Source organism: Sturnus vulgaris, chromosome 2 (assembly GCF_052056855.1).
Source record: "Sturnus vulgaris isolate bStuVul1 chromosome 2, bStuVul1.hap1, whole genome shotgun sequence".
Classification (NCBI taxonomy): Eukaryota; Metazoa; Chordata; class Aves; order Passeriformes; family Sturnidae; genus Sturnus; species Sturnus vulgaris.
This window is the reverse complement of record NC_142244.1, coordinates 34,388,407-34,407,317: the sequence shown is the minus strand read 5'-3', so window position 1 is coordinate 34,407,317 and position 18,911 is coordinate 34,388,407. Positions and strand designations below refer to the sequence as shown.

General features: G+C 44.6%; 1 protein-coding gene across 10 annotated transcripts in view; it reads left to right on the top strand.

Moving 5' to 3' along the window:
• Positions 1–11,212, top strand: part of PAK1 (p21 (RAC1) activated kinase 1) — a 97,751-nt gene extending 86,539 nt beyond the window's left edge. For all 10 annotated transcript variants that reach the window (XM_088159232.1, XM_014887365.2, XM_014887368.2 and 7 more), the window contains 5 exons: positions 3,823–3,940; positions 4,368–4,467; positions 6,260–6,456; positions 7,995–8,132; positions 9,998–11,212. In XM_088159232.1, the coding sequence (XP_088015358.1) occupies positions 3,823–3,940; positions 4,368–4,467; positions 6,260–6,456; positions 7,995–8,132; positions 9,998–10,084 (640 nt within the window). In that variant the 3' untranslated portion in view covers positions 10,085–11,212. The remainder of the gene's footprint in view (positions 1–3,822; positions 3,941–4,367; positions 4,468–6,259; positions 6,457–7,994; positions 8,133–9,997) is intronic.
• The last annotated feature ends 7,699 nt before the right edge of the window (positions 11,213–18,911 follow it).

The window sequence follows — 18,911 nt, the reverse complement described above, 5'->3', positions numbered from 1 at the left end:
TAGAGAGAGGAAAAGAATGTTATCAGTGTAAAGTGAAACAAGTGGTTAAGAATTGCATCTAGGCTAGAAGTGTTGTTTTCCTCTGGCTTATTAGAGGCTTTGTTTTGACAGAACTGTTTGAGAGACAGGCTCTTCCCATTAGAGAGCATCGCTGTGTACATGCATTTGCCTTGTCCAGCCAGTGCATCCCAGCTGCAGGGTAGCACTACGTCCTGCTGTCTTGTTCCAAATTTCACCAACAAAAGGTGCTGCTTTTGTCCTCCACTTTCACTAATCTTTTTCAGAGGGATTAACTTTTGTTTCAGTGCTGCACATGGACAGAACAGCAACTGGGGATGAACATGGGGGTTCTTGTGCCTATTATGCCACTTCAGTTCTGCAACTGCAGGATCCTGTTGCTGGGAATCTGTGTCCTTCCTGTCCGGCCTAAATGTGCCTGTGCTTCCCAAGTGCTGAATTAAACTGATATTTGGATGCCATTTGCTGGCTTCTGCCTCCTGCTGAAGGAGGTGGAGGAAGGATGTGCTGATCACTGCGGGGCCTGGTTTCTGCTTTGTGGTTCAGTTGGTTGTCTCCCCTTCTGAGTCCCTAATGGGAGCTGCAAGACAGTCATTGGCATAAACCAGGTCTCTCAGCTCATGCAAGGGTTTCCTGTGCTCTGTCCTCTCTTAACTGCATGGCCCACTTACTTGTGGTTAAGTGCTTTTCTGCTGCAGTCATAGTGGCCAGCATTGCACAAAGGTGTGCTGTGATATTTAAGATAATGACATGGCCTAATTCAGCTGTGCTTGGGAGCTGGATTTAGAAGCATCTGGCTCTGAAGACAGTGACACTAGTCTTCTGTACAGACAAGCAGCCACTTGTGCTGAGTTACCTGCTGGAGGTGCCAGTTCCCTCCTGCTGCATGAAAGAGGCCCTCAGAGCTCTGCTTCTAAAATCAGCCATCCAAACACAGGCATCAGATGCCCAGTGCTAGGCAAAGCAAACTCCTGCCCTTTACTTTTGTTCTGACAAACTTCTTAACTTAATAAACTCGCCAAATAAGTGGTAGCCTCTGTTACCCCAACCCCAAACTGTAGTAGGGATGGATGGTCAATGAATAAAGCTGAAGATGTAAGACAGTCACGCTGCAAGAGCACACTGGTTTCTTTCCAGGCTACATTCATGTTTGCATGTAGAAGGCACATCACTGGTGCAATATTCTGTAATGAATGAGCTTGCACCTCTGGGCAACTCCAAATTCCATCATTTTTATAAATAAAGAATGTGCATTTGTGATACAGAGGGCTTGGTGAACAACTTCCTGAGGTTTCTAAGTAGAGGCTGAGGAATACCTTGCAGGATCAGACATTGCCTGCTCTTGCAGATGGATGAAGACAAAGCTTTAGACCATCTCCTTCTTCAAAGATTTTCATCAGGCTTTTCTTACTGCCAGCTTGTTTTGGAAGGTGACTGTGGGTGACAATATGTGACACCATGCTGTGCCAGATGTCTTATCAGAGCAGTGTGTAGGTGTATGGACTTCCTGGTAGTGCCTCTAAAACTGCTGAGAGAGTGGGGTTGAGTCATGCCTGCAGTGGGCAGCTCAGTGACTAAGACTGGCAAGAGAGTGGAAAGATCCCTGAGACAGTGCCACCCTGAAATGACATTCCTTTGGTGGCAGCTGGCAGGGAGCCACTGTTAATTTCACCTCCCTGTGTGTTATGTCAAATCTATCAATTATTGAGTTGCCAGTTGGGTCTTGGCACATGTTTGTGGCTGCTCATGGCTCAGCTTTGGTTTCACAGTGTGGTTCTTGGCTCTCTCCATCTGTTTTGGCTGCAGAGAGAGACCAGCTTGCTCCCAGCATGTGGAACCTGAGATTGTCATACAAAGAGCCCATTCTGCCCTCATTCTTACAGTCAAGTGCATTTGGGCTGCAGAGAGTGCTACTGGCAATGAAGGGAAACCTTGAAATGTCCATAGTGGGTGATTTGTTGAGAGGGTGCTGATAAAATCTGCAGAGAGCCTGATTTGGCAGAAGTGAAGAAGCAGCTATGGCATAGGAAGGAAGAGTGTGGATGGAGCTGGGCTTTGAGAGCCCAACAGAAGTCAAATGTCCCACAGAGTTAGCAGGAGTGCTTCTGAAAGCAGTTTTGTTGCTCCTCTCTCACTCAGAGGGGCTGCTCTGCTGTTGCTGGGGTCTGTGATGCTGGGAAAACAAAATGCCAGTGCATCAGCTTCTGTTCCATAGGGGAGTTTGAGGCCTCTCTGCTGCAGGAGCACAGCCCTGTGCCCCTGGCTTTGTATTCTGGAGGAATCTGCAGATGGCACCTCCCTACAGTCTCCAGCATCAGCAAACCAAGACACCCACTTTGTCTCTGGAATTAAAAGTGTCCATAACTCTAACTCTACTGTCATCCAGGTGTAGTCCAGACCGTTATTACTATTTAGGGGGATTTTTTTATCAGCTTAGTGTTGTCAGTGTGTCCTTTGGGGGTAAATACCACACCTTGCTCACTCTTGATGTCTCATTCATCTCTGTCTACTTTCCATGCCAAGGTTAATGGCTTCTTTCTCCTTTACTTTTTCTTTATATTTATTTGTTCCCTAGTACCTATCCCAGCTTTTGCATTTGGTTCCTGGCAAATTAATTTCTCATAGGATCAGTGTTTCATAGCAAAGCAAATGTATCCTTGATGACCTCTAAAGCCAGATGAAGCTTTTAATTAGATTCTCTGCCCTTTCATTTTTGACTCATCTGTCACTTGAAAAATGAGAGGATAGGCTGAAAAGGTGAGTTTTCAAACTGATGATTCCTTCCTTCTGGAATGTGTCATCCTGATGTATCTGTCATGGAAGTTTGTGTTGATGGGTCCAAAAATGAGCAGAAATGGTTGGTGGTTTGTTGTTGTAGGTTTTTTTGGTGTTTTTTTTTTTTGTGTGTGCGTGTGTTTTGGATTCTTTTTTTGTTTGTTTTTAATGAGTTATTGCTGAAGTCTTCATCTACTGTCTTCCACTTTTAGACATGGGTACACACACACTCAGCAGAGAGGAATATCCTGAATTACTAAGAAAAACCACTCTCATCTCAACTGTCTTCTCCCAAACTTCCTATGGGCCTTTTTTAGAAAAGACCTGCCTTTTGGGGGTTTCCATTTTTATTTTAAGTCTTTAGAACTGCTGTTTCATCCAATAAGGTACACTCCTTTGCATTTATGAATGGTTCTGAAATTTTCAGACTGAATCGCAGACTAGTTTGATAATGTGGAAAAGATAGAGGTGATTTTCAAATGCATGATGCTTAAAAGAGAAGTGCTCTCATGATTGTGTAGGCATCTTTTGTGTCACCCAGAACTGTCTCTGGGCTGAGGCAAAGCAGTCAGTTGCTTAGGACAGCAGGATGCCAGGAGTAATGAAAGCCCCCAGCCGCCTCTTTCAGTGCAAGAGCCCTCAGAAGCCACTGCTGTGTGCCAAATATCTGGGTTGCAGGTTTGGACCCCATCCTTGAGTAGTAGCTCTTTGCCTTCTCTCTCAGCAGCAGGAGCAGTTGAAAGGTCAGGTCTCCATCTTAGCCCGCATCCTTTCCATGGCAGAAAAATTCAGCCTTGCTTTTATGGACAGGAAACTTGTAGCCAGCTCTCCCACTACATCTCCCCTTGACTTTCTGTGCTCACCCTTCTCTTTGGTTGTTCAGGTTGTGATTGGATGCTCCCATGCCCAGAAAGTACCAGGAGCACGTGGTTCCCCGATGTTAAATGCAGCTCTTGCTTTTAGTGCACTTGTAAGAGAGCTATAAAACCCTGTGCATTCTGATTTTAAAATCTGCCTTGGGCTCTTCAGTTACCTCGTAGGAGAGGAGCTCTGGGTGGTGATGGAGTACTTGGCAGGAGGCTCCCTGACGGATGTCGTGACAGAGACCTGCATGGACGAGGGACAAATCGCCGCCGTGTGCCGGGAGGTAAGAGTGCTCCAAGGGAGCTCGGGTTGGGAATGGGACACAGAATTTTCACAACCTGTCGCTGTTTCCAGCTTCTGTAACGTGACAGTCATTCTTTTAGAGGATGGATTTCACCTGTGAGGTTGCAGCATACAATTCTAATGCAACTGTCATGTTTCACCCCAGAAGGAGGAACTGGAGTGGAAAGCGGGGGTGGGATCCTCTTGGTTTTGTCCGTTCTTCAAGACTTTTGGGATTAATTTGTCCTCCTAGGACCTGCTGATCCCAGTGTGACATCTCTCTGTGACCTTGCACATACTGAATATATGAAAGGTCCTAACAGACTGTGCCCTTACTACCAAAAATGCACAGTCTGAGTCCTTTAGTTGGCTAATTGTGACTGGTGAATCATTTCATGCCCAATAAGAATATCTCAATTATTTTTCAGTGTCTCCAAGCCCTGGAATTCCTCCATTCAAACCAAGTTATTCACAGAGACATCAAGAGTGACAACATCCTGCTGGGAATGGATGGCTCTGTCAAACTAAGTATGCAGGGAATATTACTGCTGATGACTTATCAACCCGTGCCAGTTATCTGTTCTGGGCCAGGCATTTTAGGGAGATGGGTGTTGGAGGTGCTTGATGCTGTCATGATGAACAGGCTGTAGAAATGCTACTGTAGATATTGCTGTGGCATTTGTTTTAATGGAGATTGGCAAACACAAATCCTTGCGAACTGATACCAGACTTGAAGTGAGGCTTGGGCTTCATTTAGCTTTGGGCCATCTGCTTATGTGAACTAAAATAACAAACAGTATTTTAATGCTACTCCAGTCTAGAAAGCTGGATTGGAAGGTGTAAGGCTAGAAGTCTTTATTTATGAAATACCTCTTCAGTCTGGAAAATACTGCAGGTACTCAAGGGACAGGGGAAGTGGAGGGAGAATTGAAAACTGTGTAACTATAAATAATTTAATCTTACAATGCCAACCCAGACTGGAGCCTAAATGTTGTTTCCTCCTTGTGGTATCACTAGTAATGAAAATCTTGGGACTGTTCTGCCCATTGGGTGCTAACGTAGCTGTTGTGCCTGTCATTGCCCATGCAGAGATAAGCCTGGAAACCAGTGAATTATTATCTTCCACCTGTAGCTTTAACAGAATGGTGCTCCCTTTTTCTTCCTCTCGGTTCTGTTGGCTAGCACTCAACATAAATAAATCTATTTTTGTCAGCAGCGACAGCAGATATGACTCAAAATTTGCAGAATGCAGATATGCTGAGTAAGAAGGTGGGGTTTTTTTGCACATAATTGCTTTTTAAATTAAAGCTGCACTTTGGTAGAGCCAGATCTCAGGAGTGTTAGCAATGAATAACTGATGGGGGCCAAAGTGCTCTATTCTTATGGAATAACTTCTCTGAGCACAGTGTCCTGGTACCAGGCTGTAGCTTAAAGTTAGAGAAATCCCTGTGGATATGATGCAGTAACCTTCTGGATCTGAGCTGCTTGTTGGCTCTGCTGGAAATTTGCCCTGTTTATAAACCATATGTCCTTTCCTGGTATTTTCCCTTGATGAAAACTCAGCTAGGAATCAGTTTAATTTTCATCATTCTGCCTAAAATTAGACCTATGATGCCATAGGGGGTCAGGATGGGTAGTGCATCTTGCTGTGTTGATTCTGCTGGACTCACAAGAACAGATTTAGTTTTCTTTTGGTGAGCCAAATACAAATAAAACATAGAGCACAGCAATCTTTGTGTGAAGGCCCTCCATCTTTCTCTCAGTTCAAAGAAAACAATCAATATTAATTTAGGTACTTCAAATTTATTCTGAACACTCTTTACTCTATAAAATAAGTGCTGTTTGAGGGGTGATTTGTCTACAGGGGAAGTAATACCCCTTGGACTGAAAATATTACCAGACAGTACAGTGCGTGGTCTGGGGGGGTGTATCTAGATCACACTTGCATTAATTCCTGTTTTCACATACCCAGGAATGGTCTTTAGACCATATATTACATAGTGTGTAACATCTATGTAATGCTGCAACAGAGTTGATTGTCTTCTGTGTGTGGTTATTTCCTGATCCCCATCTTTCACACAGAAAAGTCAGCAGCTCTATGATCCTCATGGCCTCAGAGAGTCAGATTTAGAAACTTAGGTCTAAACACCATCCTCTGTGTTAGCCACAAAACCACTCCTCCTGTCACAGCTGCAGCAGCAGCACACCTGGCAGTGCAGCAGCATCAAGTGTACTGTAGCTCTGGTGTCAGCAAGGGCTGTTTTTGGAGAAACTTGCTGATTCCTATGTCTTTTCCCTGCACCCTATTTTAATTTTCCAGCTGACTTTGGCTTCTGTGCCCAAATCACTCCTGAGCAGAGCAAGCGCAGCACCATGGTGGGCACCCCGTACTGGATGGCGCCTGAAGTGGTGACACGGAAAGCCTACGGGCCCAAAGTGGACATCTGGTCTCTGGGGATCATGGCCATCGAGATGATCGAAGGAGAGCCCCCCTACCTCAATGAGAACCCTCTGAGAGTAAGCAAGTGCTTTTCTCCTCGGGCCTTCGCTGAGCTGCTGGTGAAACTGAGCTCATGCGAATCCTCCCGTGTGGTTTCATCACCTCCAGCCCCATCTAACTCAAACAATTCTGTGGGCTCCTTAGATGTCATAGTGGGAAGACTCAGATAGTCTAAGTTAAAAGCCATGGTTTGGTCTGGGTGGCAGAGATGTGGGTTCTTTTATGAGTTAGATCATGCACATTCATAATTTCCCACTTTCTGGGATGCTAATAGAGGCAGAAGATCTACCTTAAGGCAAAAAAGCAGTCATGTCTTGAAACTTTCTACCCTGTGAATTGAGAGAATTCTCCTCTGAGAAACCTGGTGTAGTGGAAGGTACCCTGCCCATGCAGGGGTATTGGAAATAGAGATCTTTCAACCCAAAGTATTCTATGTTTCTGTGATTCTATTCAATTCTATTCTAGTAGGAGCTTTTTCCTATGGGCAAATTATTCCTCCTTGCATGCTCCAAGTAAAATTAGAAGTGTAATAAGCCTTTAGACAGGGCTTAAGCCTCTTGATGTCTCTCCTTTGTTTAATTATTAACAAAAGGAGATATGCTGTCAGAATGTAGGGGCATCACTGCTCTTAATATAAGCTAGGTTTATGGCTTTTTCCCCAGTTACATGGGTTGGAGGGATCTAGAAAAATTCTGTTTAACTTTTTTTTTCCCATCTCTTGCAATGGAAGTGGTTTTTGGGACAGAAGTGCAGCAGCCAAGAAGACTATAAGCAATAAAACAGTGTTGAGTTAAAGTAGCAATACTTTGGCCTCATTTAACTCAATTTATGCCAATTCCTAGGCTATCAGACTGCTCCCGTGGGACGTGTTGAGTGATGTGCTCAAAAGACCTGTATATTAACAAGTTTCTGACAGATTTCTCTTTCTTTTGAAAATTCATCCAGGAAGTTTCTCACATGAAATCCTGAAATGAATGAATTTTGAGCCTCTTGAGTCTCAAAGGAGGATATGTGTGAATGCTTTATCCCCAAGCAGTAGCAAAACTGGGTTTTTTCTGCAGGATGTTAAAAGATGCCCAAGGGTCTGCTGGACATTTTTTGTAAGGAGCCAGCTCCATCTTTATTGTGTTGATGTTTTAGGCCTTGTAAACTCAGGCAGAGTACCAACAGAAAAAATTCTATTTAATCAGGGTTACCTTCCCATGAGGATATAGTCATTACAGGAGTAATGGTAGAGTCGTGCCAGTTAACTTCCCTTTGTAAACAGGGTCTGGAATGTTGTTTTTGTCCTTGTAATCCCTTAAGAGGGCTGCACGATCCAGACCCAGATTACGAGGGTAAAACAATAAAGGATTGGATCACATCCACAAAAAAATAGGACTGGCAGCTATTCTGTTTGCTGAAATGTAGGCATTGATTAGTGACCCTGATAAGGTGGGGTTTTTTCCTCCCCATTGAACTGTGGGGAGGGAGAGGAGAAATGGGTGTCTCTAAACCAGAGATGTAATCTAATCTTCATAACCTCCTGTTTCCTGGGTGCTTGTTTTTGTCTCAGGCCCTGTATCTCATTGCCACTAACGGGACTCCAGAACTGCAGAATCCAGAAAAGCTTTCACCCATATTCCGAGACTTCTTAAATCGCTGTCTTGAAATGGACGTGGAAAAGAGAGGTTCTGCAAAAGAGCTGCTACAGGTAGGTGAGAGGGAGCAAGGCTGGAACAGTGTAATCACACAGTCCTGAGTGAGGCCAGGCTTAGGGTGGGGTCTTGTTTGAGGTCTTAAATACTGCATCAGCTGGAAGCACAAGCACAGCTAAGGTAACCTCTCAGGGGAAAAAAAGCAGCTGAAAACCACAGCCCCCGAACATAAATCTATAATAAAGTGATAACAAACCACTCCCTTTCCAGTACTGGCTACTGGCAGCAGCTGTGCAGTGTGTTCATACAGAAGCTGTGTCCCAGCCCTGCTAGATGCTGAGCCCCCTGATTCCTGTGGTTTCCTCGTGTGTCTGGCCATGACACCTGTGTGTGTTGTCACAGTCTTGTCATGCTTGTTCCAATTTGGAAAGCAGGAAGGCTTCTAGCTGTCAGATATTCTGGCTGTCTCCTTCTGGGAGGAGGGATCACGAAGCTCTTTGAAATGTTCATGGCTTCAGTTAACTGGACCAGTTCACTTTTACCACATTTTGCTTGATACTACTCCTTACAGAGATGATGGAACAAAGCTTGTGAGATATCTTAATTATAGAATGGCTTGGATTGGAAGGGATCTTAAAAGATCCTCTGGTTCCACTGCCCCTGCTATGGGAAGGAACATCTTCCACTAGATCAGGTTGCTCAACCTGGTCTTGAACAATTGCAGGGATGGGGCATCCACAGCTTCTCTGGGCAACCTCACCACCCTATAATCAGATATTTCACTGCAAACCTGGTGTCTTAGTCTGAACTCACAGTGAAAGTTGAGGACCAAGCTGTCAGGATTTTTACCAACATGGATGAGAGGAGTGGTTTGTGTGTTCTTTCTGTCAAATTTGCCATGAGGGTGGAATATGTAAGTCTTTATAAAATACCACTGTGATCAGGAACACTCAGACCTTAAGTATCAGACAGTTTCCATGTTTTTGTTTTCCTTTCTCTCTGCTAAATTTTGTAGTGGGCTCAGACTTAGATGTGTTGCTGCTTTCTGAGACTATAATGAAGCATAAATATCTGGCAGTATGGTAGTAGCTGAAAGATAATTTTTTTTCTGGACTTTTCAGTCCTAAAATATCAGAAAGAAGTTATGTCCTGTTCCTTGGAGCAGGAGAACATTCTGACTCTTCTAATACTTTAGCCTGTTCTTAACTACCTTGTGGTCTCTGAATTTTTGCCTTTTTTTATTTTTTGATCTCTGAAGCATGTTGCCCTGGATGATTGATCCCTTCTGATGCTCAGAAGTCTTGTGGATTATCACTGCTTTTTATTTTCAGAACAGCTTGTGGACTTGCCCTTCACTCTCACTGAGAGCTGTTTTGATAATCAGTGCTGTTTTACTTAAAGAAGAGCAACTGTATAGGGGGCTGAATGGTGCTGTGCTGCAAGCTCTGTGCTGCTCTCCTGAATTTCAGCTGCTTTGCAAATTTCAGATATCTAGTAGAAGGGCAAGGCAAAGCTTTCTCCAGACCTGTGATGGCAGGGAACAGGGAAATGAGAGGTGATCCCTCCATGGAACCCTCTGCCTTGTGTTTGAATCACACAGGTTGGTTCTAGTGCACCTTCTTTCACACTGGATTCACTATAGATTTTGCAGCTTTATAATTCCCCAGGGAAATTCACTGGGTTTTGATTGATCTTGAATGTGTGCAAACATTGGATAATTTAGCATGTGTTGGGTGCAAATCTCTTCATCACTGCAGGCAATACCCAAAATTTTGTCATAGTAACAGAACTTCTGGATTCATGTGTTCAGGCTAGAATAGGTTCTTGGATTTCATATGGATTTAAGTGAAAATGTTTAGAATAGCCACTTTTGGGGCATATTCTGAAAGATCTAACAATTTTTCCTTTTGTTTTGTCCTAGCACCAGTTCTTGAAAATTGCAAAGCCTCTATCCAGTCTCACTCCTCTAATTATTGCAGCTAAGGAGGCAGCCAAGAACAACCATTAAAGTGGTGAAGTCGACACAATCGTCATGTCAAGACTTAGATGTTAATTTCAGAGACTGAACTATTTGCCCTTCTCCCCTTCTGCTCCTTCTTCACAGGGATGTTCTTAAAACTTTGACTTGCCCTGAAAGGTGGCAGAGGCATTGTTCACTGTGTGTGGAAGGGCACACAGCAGGGACGTGGCTGATCTTACATGATGAACTGTCCTTCCATCCTCGTGATGGGGACGAGAGGGGAAGAACATTTTGTATGGGTGAGAAGATCCTTTTGAGAGCATCTGAACCTGACCTACACGTAGCGAAGCCAGCTTGTTTTCATATTTCTTATGCTGTTTATTTTTAAAAATAATGTGGAGCCTTAGACCATGTTTATCTTAATAAATTAAATCTTTTACTGGCTGCACTTTGCTTGCTTCTGCCAAGCTGCTATTACACCACGGAGGCTGCTCTGGGCTTTGGATGACTCGAGGAGGGGAAGGAAGCAGGCAGCAGCAAACGTGAACAGCTGTCAGCTGAGAGGGGAACGAGGGGCTGAAGGTGCATCCCTCCTGCAGCACTGCTGGATGCTTCGAGGAAGCATGGACAAGGCCTCTGTGTGCTTCCTGCAGCCAATGAAGAACTTAATTCATGGATGATCTCTTTGCCAAATTGTGTGAACTGCCCCCTATTCCCCCCTTCCTCCTTTAGTGGCAACTCTACTAGTTAAACAAACCTCAAATATTTTTTTGTTGTTCTAGGAAATAAATCACAGGAAAAAAATGACAGAGAGCTCTTTTAGGGTTATTTTATCAACGCTGTGAGGCTTTTTAGAGATGTTGCCCTGTATGATTAACAAACAGAGCAATTACTATTCTAAAGACAAGGTTTGCCTGAAAAATATGTTGAAAACTTGTTTCTTAGAGTAAGTCCAATGGAAAACAAACTGATAATGGATGCTGCTTTCTCCATGGAGATGTGGGGACATGAATTTTTTTAAATGATGGTTTCTTTATGCTACTGATTCCTTGGGTTGCCAATAATCTGTAAAACAACAGGAAACCTGGAACTACTACCAGAGGGACTGGTTTTAAACACTGGGCTTATGTTCAACTGTATACTGATTTTTAATAAAGTGACTGCTGCGTTTCTTAACTTGGGGCTAGAGGAGAACTGATGAATTCACTGTCACCAGACAAGTCTGTCATTGCTCGTGTGGTCATCAGGTACTTGAATGTGTTGGATGAAGTAATTTAACCTTGTTTCTTACCCCTTCTTCTGCATTTCTTTGGGATAGCGAGTGGCTCCCAAGGACGTAACTTTGCACATAGAGAAAATCGATACAAAAAAATGTGTATTGTAACTGTGGGAGCTTCTTTCTCTGTACTGCTTTGGTTACAAAGTGAGCAGAGTTTAAACCTATTTTGGAGTAACCCCTTATCTTTCTGTTGGACAGAAATTCATTCCTACTTGCTGAGACCTGCTGCTGGCTCAGCCCTTTCCTCCCTGGGTCTGGGCTTTATTTAAATATATTTTTCTGATTGGCTCCACAGACCATGACAGCTATTACACCAGCTTTACTGGGTGTAGGTACTTTGTGAGTTCTTTTGCTTCTGAGGGGCCTTCTCCCATGCTTTGTGCTCCAGGGTGGTCACTGTTTGACACAAGTCTGAGGGGTGAAGTCTGTTGCCCAAATGTGCAGCCTCTCTCTCCCTTTGTGCACGTATATTGCATCTCCCAATATTGTTAAGTTTCCTCTCACAAAGCTTGTATCCAAGGATGAATTCCTCGGGCAGAACAGTAGAGCTGCCGACCTGGAAAGGGATGTGATCTATTGATGAGCTCATCTGCTTGGAGCTTAGATGGAGATTGTGGAATGGAAGGCCACTCTGCTTGAATAATTCCCTTTGAAGAGGACTTCGTATTCTCTCTGGAAGACCCAGGATGGCATATGTCGAAGGAATAGAATTAGTGTCTAGATCTTTCTTGATCTGAAATCTCATTTGACTGGCAGATTTGGCAGCTGGCTGTTTTTCAGACAGCACAGGGTTCAGTTTGACCCACAACGTGTTTAATGTCTCTGACGTCTCTTTGATTCCCTTCCCCAACTCCCTTCTCTGCATCTCATTGAGATGAGAATCTTAATGCAGATGTGCCCTATCTGTGAGCATGCACAGGAGTTTATTTTCCTGCAGCAAGATTTCTGCTAGACTTCCCCAAACAAGATAGAAAAGGTTATTTTAATGTTTTTTATGTTTTAAGTTGCCCTTCTGAATCCTCTATTGCATAATGGAAAAGGATCGACAGTGACTGTTTAGCCCTCCTCTTACAATGTGCTTCTGTGTTCAGCTTCCACATGGACTCGGTCCTGCCTGGTTTGTGTTGGCTGCTGGAGAGAGGTGTTGCCAAAAGCCTTTCGTTCTGCTGGGAAAAGCTGCAAGACTGTGCCCATGGCTGTGTGTCATCTTGTCCCAGCCTGTTTTGTCCCCACTCGTGATGGGTGGGTGGGAAAAGGAGGCGATTGCCACAGTGTGCCTGGACCTAGCTTCTAGTTACCAGACACATTGTGGTTTTTTGTTCTCAGAAAATCTTTTTAAAAATTTGTAATTAGCCTAATCTTAGGAGAATGGGTTTATTTTGTTCAAGTTGTTCTGAAATGCATTCTTTCCTCCCCTCTTCTTTCATGTGTGAGTTGCCTGCACCAGCACCTCCCTTAGCTTTTGAAGAGCCCTTCCTGTCTATGGCACACTCCTGTCTACAGAGGGCTCTTAAATAGCTACTTTCTGACTTAAAATTTTATCTCCAGGGCTATTTTTCTGAGAATATCTTGTCCCTGCTGTTACTCAAAAGTGACTCCAACTGGGCAGCTTCTTTTGTGCCTTTTTCCCCTGCTAACTTTCTCTTGTTAACTGATTTGCCTGAGTTGAAACCATTTTTCATCACAACTCTTAATTATTAATTTGCCTGCTAACATAAAAGTTCTCTCTTCCATATTAGAACATTAAATATTCAATTGTTCTGACTGTCCTTTCAGAAAATTGATTTCCTTTTTGAGGGATCTCAAGCAATCTTATACCAGAAATAATTTCATATCCTACAGTTTACAAATGGCTTGTTGGAGGAGAGGCTAAAACACATTTCTTTTCTTAAACACAGAGACTGTCTTATCTAAGAATCAATTGGTATCTTCAATAAGACTTTTCTTATGTTTCAAGAATGGGCATTGATTTTTATTACTTTAGTTTTTAGGGTATTTTAAGGTTTAGAGGTTTTTTAAACAAACAATTTGACTTGGGTCCAAGAGTTTGCATGTGAGAGGGATATGGAGACCATGTGGGAAGAAGGCAGGTTCTTTGGACAACACTGCCAGGCACATGGTGTGATTCTTGGAGTTGTCCTGTTCAGGGCCAGGAGCTGGACTCAGTGATCCTTATGGATTCCTTCTAACTCAGGATATTCTGTGAGGCTGAGAGTGAAGAGCCAGGACAGGGATGGAGGGCACAGCAGAACTGATTGGTTGCAGCAGTAGTAGCAGCACACCTTTAGCCATCCCTGAAATGTCTTCATTGAATGGATGTGTTCTTTAAGAGCATGAATCTGATTTGTTGCTACAGGCACTTCTCTAGGCAGGCATTATGCTCCTACCAAATTGCCTTCCCCTTTCAAACAAAAGAGATTCAGGGATTTCTCCAGCAAAAGAGGCTCCTTGAGAAAGGAGGTTTCCATGGAGACTCTTACTTGACTTAAACGATCTGGCTAAGGCTTGAGAAGAGGTTTGGTGGGTAGACACCACATTGACACAAAAGCCACTGTTTTGCAAAGCAGCTGGGGTTGCTGCAGTGTTGTGTTGCCAGCTTGATGCCCTTTTTGAGAGGGTTGGTTTTGAAAAAGTGCTGAGATGTTGCCTGGTCAGGATTGTGTTGTGTGTATAAAAGTCTAGCTCTTAGCTGAGATCTCTGTCACTATCCTGATCCATCTGTCTCAAAATGCTGCAGGTGGGTGTAAGTAGGGCACGTTTGCAGGAGAGTACTGTGCAAAAAAAGGATTGCAATGGTCTGTAGTAGATGCTTGCTTTCTTAGAACCCACCCTTCTTGGCTGACAGCAAAATTGGTTCTGACCAGTTTCCAAGAATAATATTTGTTTGAAGCCCACTCCAAATTAAGAGCATAGTCCATTTGTCTGGTGAATGACAACATCTTCAGTGTTAAAATTTGTAAAAGTGAACGGATTATCTGCTCATCTTTCCCCCATAAAACAGTAAGACTTTTTAATGGCTTCTTACTTTAGCTGTAATAGAGAGCCTCTAAATGTATTTTGGGGTCATAAGCCCAACTGGATGGAGCATATGTATAATGAATGCTGTAGGATCTCATAATTTGTTGCTAATGACAGTTCATGGTGGCAAAGGTGGGACCTTAGAGAAGCAGCTGCCAGCTTTGCCAGGGAATGGCTTACAGCAACAAAACTGCAATGCAGATGGGAGCTGGACAGAAACTTGCTGCCAGAATGGAACCTACAATGAGTGGTGAGAAAGAGACAGAGTTGGTCCAAAGGGTAGGATGAAGCAAAGGTTAAAACTTCAATTACTCAGTTGCTGAGGAAGTTCAGGGAGTGCCATAGCAGCCTGCTGCATCTCAAGGCAGCAGCGTCTCTGAAGGTGGAGAACAGAAAGGAGCCCGAGAAGGGAAAAGGTGCTGAAGGTGGAGAGTGGAGCAGCAATATGGCTCTGAGTCACAGCTTGTGCTAAGAGCTGGAGCTAGTCCAGGAGGTTCACAAAAAATGACAAAATTCAGCTGAAAAAGAAAAGTGGAGCTAGAACGGAGGAGATGGCCTTGATGTGCCAAGGAACTGAAGAGAGAGGACAGATTTCCTGAATGTGTGAAACAGCAGAAACTAATTTAATACAGGCTTCTGTGGATGACAAGTAGCTTGTTCCCTCCTGCCTTGCAGCATCAGTGTCGTGTCTTTTTGAGATCAGCTCTGCTTTGGGATCATGTCAGCAGCCGCCCAACTTCAGCCTCGTGTTTGTAAAGAAGGCTTTTTGCTCTGCACCTACTGATTTCTGACTCTAGCTCTCTGCTGCTGGTAGATGTCTTTGTGTTGTGTCCCACCTGGAAATATGGAAGCTGTTGCAGTTTTAAAATCTGCTGGATAATGTACTTCTTCCCATGCTGCCTTGGCATAACTCCTGTACTGTACTGCTGGGTTTGTTTAATGTGCCAGGTCAGCTCAGCCATTTTAAAAATAAAAATTGAAACCTTAAATAAAACCTTGATTAATTATTTGATTCTCCTTGACTTGCTGTTTCAATGATCCTTGCAGTGATAGCAGAAATGAATGGGGGTGCTTGAATGAGGTATTGTGTTCTCTGACCTATTTTAGATTAATTAGATCTTCTTTGATTGTGCAAAGTGACTACACTAGAAGCTGTTGCAGCAAGTATGACTTTCATCACTTATTTTATCTTGTTTGGACATAGTTAATATTCTGGGAAGCAGACTGGAAGCAGGATCTAGACCACAGCTTGAAGGAGAAGGAAGCTTGGATGCTTGTTTTCTCTGTAGGTAAATTTGGTGTCTGAGACTCCTGCTATGAAGGAGGAAATCAGGGGTGGGTTTGAGATGGGTATGTGCACCCACCTTCCCAGCATCACTTTTTCTTTCAGGGTTGGTAGGATAAGGCTGATGAGAAGAGCAGGAGTTCATCATGCTGCCTGGGTATCATCTGACCTGGATGCTTTACTCTCAAGTCTGAGAAGCTCAACTTGGCTTTGAGAGGACTTTCTGAGGTCAGCACCTGTGGAATGTGGGAGTGAGGAGCTCTGACAAGCTCCTGTGAGTCAGCTGGGTGCTGAACCAGGTTTTAGAGAAGTCACTGAAAGAAAAGGGAGCACCTTTAGTGGGGGACTTGACCAACTAGAATAAGGAAATCAATGTGACTCCATAAAATCCCCTCTGCCTAGAACAGATGCTGGAGCTGAAGATTGCTTTCCATCAGCTATTTTTCAGGAAAGCCGGAGGACATACCCATCAAGTTGTGTTTTACCAAGATGGAGACCCCATCGTTTGAGCAAGAGGAACATTGCAGCTGAGCTGGCAGGGATTTAGGGTGATTTTCTTTGCCATGATGTGGTAGCATCCCATGTTGGATATCCTTGTCCCATTAGAGAAAATAAATCTGACTGCACCGACACCACCTCCCCTTCACAGAGACATAGAATGGCTTGGGTTGGAATGACCTTAAAGATCCTCTAGTTCCAAACCCCTGCCATGGGGGAACACCTTCCATTAGACCCAGGTTACTCAAAGTCCCATCCAACCTGGCCTAGAACAGTTCCAGGGAAGGGCATCCACATCTTCACTGGACAACCTGTGCCAATGTCTCACCACCTCACAGTGAAGAATTTCTTCCTAATACCCAATCTAAAACATCTCTCTTTCATTCTGAAGCCATTTCCCATTGTCCTGTTAATCCATGCCCTTGACCAGAGTCCCTCTCCAGCTCTCTTATACCTTTAGGCACCAGAAACTCAACTCTTCTCTTCTCTTCTCTTCTCTTCTCTTCTCTTCTCTTCTCTTCTCTTCTCTTCTCTTCTCTTCTCTTCTCTTCTCTTCTCTTCTCTTCTCTTCTCCTCTTCTCTTCCTCTGAAGCTTCACAAAGCTGGGTACCAGGTAAACTTTGCTCATGGTAATGTATGTCCCCCCAAGTGCCCCTAAAAATACTACTGGATTGGTGTCTGGTAGCTCTACCCTCGGCCCCATGAAGGGGGCATTCTAACTAGCTACCATTTTCCATGATTTCTGGGGAGAACTTTCTGTCTTGGAGGCTTCTTCTCTTGAGATGAACTTGGTTGAGTATCCCAGCAGTGGATGGGGGATGAGAGATGTCAGACAATGAATGATGACAAGACTTTAAGAAATGGTTGATGCTAATTTCAGTGAAGTATAACTTGTCTGAAGACTCTTCAAAGCCCAAGGTGGCTTTCCTTGAAGGTAAATTCATAATCAAATTTATGAACAAATAATTATTGAAGGCTTATTTGATAGATTAATAGTTTTGGAGTTACATAATTTGAGTTCGATAATGGAATTTGGAGAGAAATAATTCTGGAGATAGACACAAGGTGACAATGCCTTGTGTTAGATCAGCTGATCTATGGAGTGGGAGCAGGGGAGGAAAGACAGGGAAAAGCTTTGGGGAAAATAGCTTCGGGTAGCCAGACACAGCAAACTGGCAGCTAAATCCTGGCGGGAGCAGTTTTCCTCTGCATAACTGCATGACATTTTAGTTTATTAGAATGAAACGGGGGGATAAGTGCCAGGAGAAGCGATACACTGGCAGGTGCAACGCTGGCAGGCGTGTTCTTTATCCCATGCTAGAACACTGCAGCTCCTGGTGCAGAGGAAGCTTTGAGTGGCTCCCTCATTTTCTAGCAGCGCTCAGAAGACTTCCAAGTTTTGGTTCTCGAGCTCATCTTCGAGGAGGATCTGTAGCTTGAACCCGGTAAGCAGGGAGCTGGCTTGGCTTGCCTGAGCATTCCTGATTCCTGGGGCTGCGATGCCCTCTCCCGGCAGCTGCACCGAAGAGCCCTCTCCTTTCCTGTTCATTTTCTGCGAGCAACGTTAAAAGGAGCTTTTTGTGTTTCTTTTGGAGGATGTGTGCTGGAGGCAGCCGGGGCACACGGGCACGGATAAGGAGATCATCGCGACGTGGAATCTGGTGTCCCGATGTGTCTGTTCCCTTGTGATCACCCCACCTCCAGCTTTGCTCCTCTCACATTTTCAAGTTGCAGGAGCTTTGTAAGGCAAATGTGTTCCCCCAGGCCATGGGTTATGTGTGAGCCCTCTGCTCCCATCCCAGCATGGGTCCCTAATGCTCGCCGACACCCCTGTGCTTCCCCCAGGTCTGGTGGGGCTTTCTGCTGGGCCAGGTCTGCTCTGACACCACGGCTAAGCCTGGTAAAGGAGAAGGGGCACTGTGCCATGATGGCTGGCAGGGTTGAGAGAGGCTGCTGGGCTCCTCCCCTGGGAATGCAGGGGGTGAAGTGAGCCCCAGCTCATCCCTCACCTTGTACCCTAAAACCACTAACCTGCTAAATTTGGGGCTAACTGTTCTTCTGGCGGTCAAGATCATGGTTGTGCTGTCCACATGTGCAGCTGCAATGGTGTCCAGGGCTCAGATGTGCCTGGATTGTGCCCTGGAGGGCAGCAGGCAGGTAACAGTCCTCTCTTTTCTCAACAGTGGAGAGTTGAAATGCTCAAAGGTGGACAGGGGAGTGAGTCTCGACTGGCACAGGGGGACAGTGAACTGGGGAGCAAACTGTTCCCTCAGTCCCACTCCTTTTCATTCCCCAGCCTCATGGCTGCGTGAACTGTGAGTTCCTAGATGGGAAGCATCCACCGCTTTTTTCTATTCCTCACATTTTCTATTCCTCACATTTTCTATTCCTCATATTTTCTAACCACATCAGCCTCTAACCCTACCTCTCACTCAAGGCCTTTGTGTTTTGTAGTCACTCTGAAACCCCCCCAGGCTTTGGGAACAGCCCAACCCTGGAACACTGTAAATTGTCCCATCTCTTTTGCACCATGAAGAATCCACCAGGTAGGTCCCAACCCAGGAAGGACCAGCACGAGGTCAGTGGTAATGCTGGGGCACAGAAAGATGGTGGTGTCCCCAGAGCAGGCACCAGCCAGTTCAGGTCTCCCCTTGCACAGGCAGAGTGGGTTGGGTGCTCCTGAGTGGGTGCAGGAGCTTTAGGCAATGTCACTGCTGGTGCTGGTGAGCTGGGGAAGGGAGCTCTCATTGGTGGTGGGTCCCACTGGCCAGTCTGAGTCTCCTTCCTATTCCATC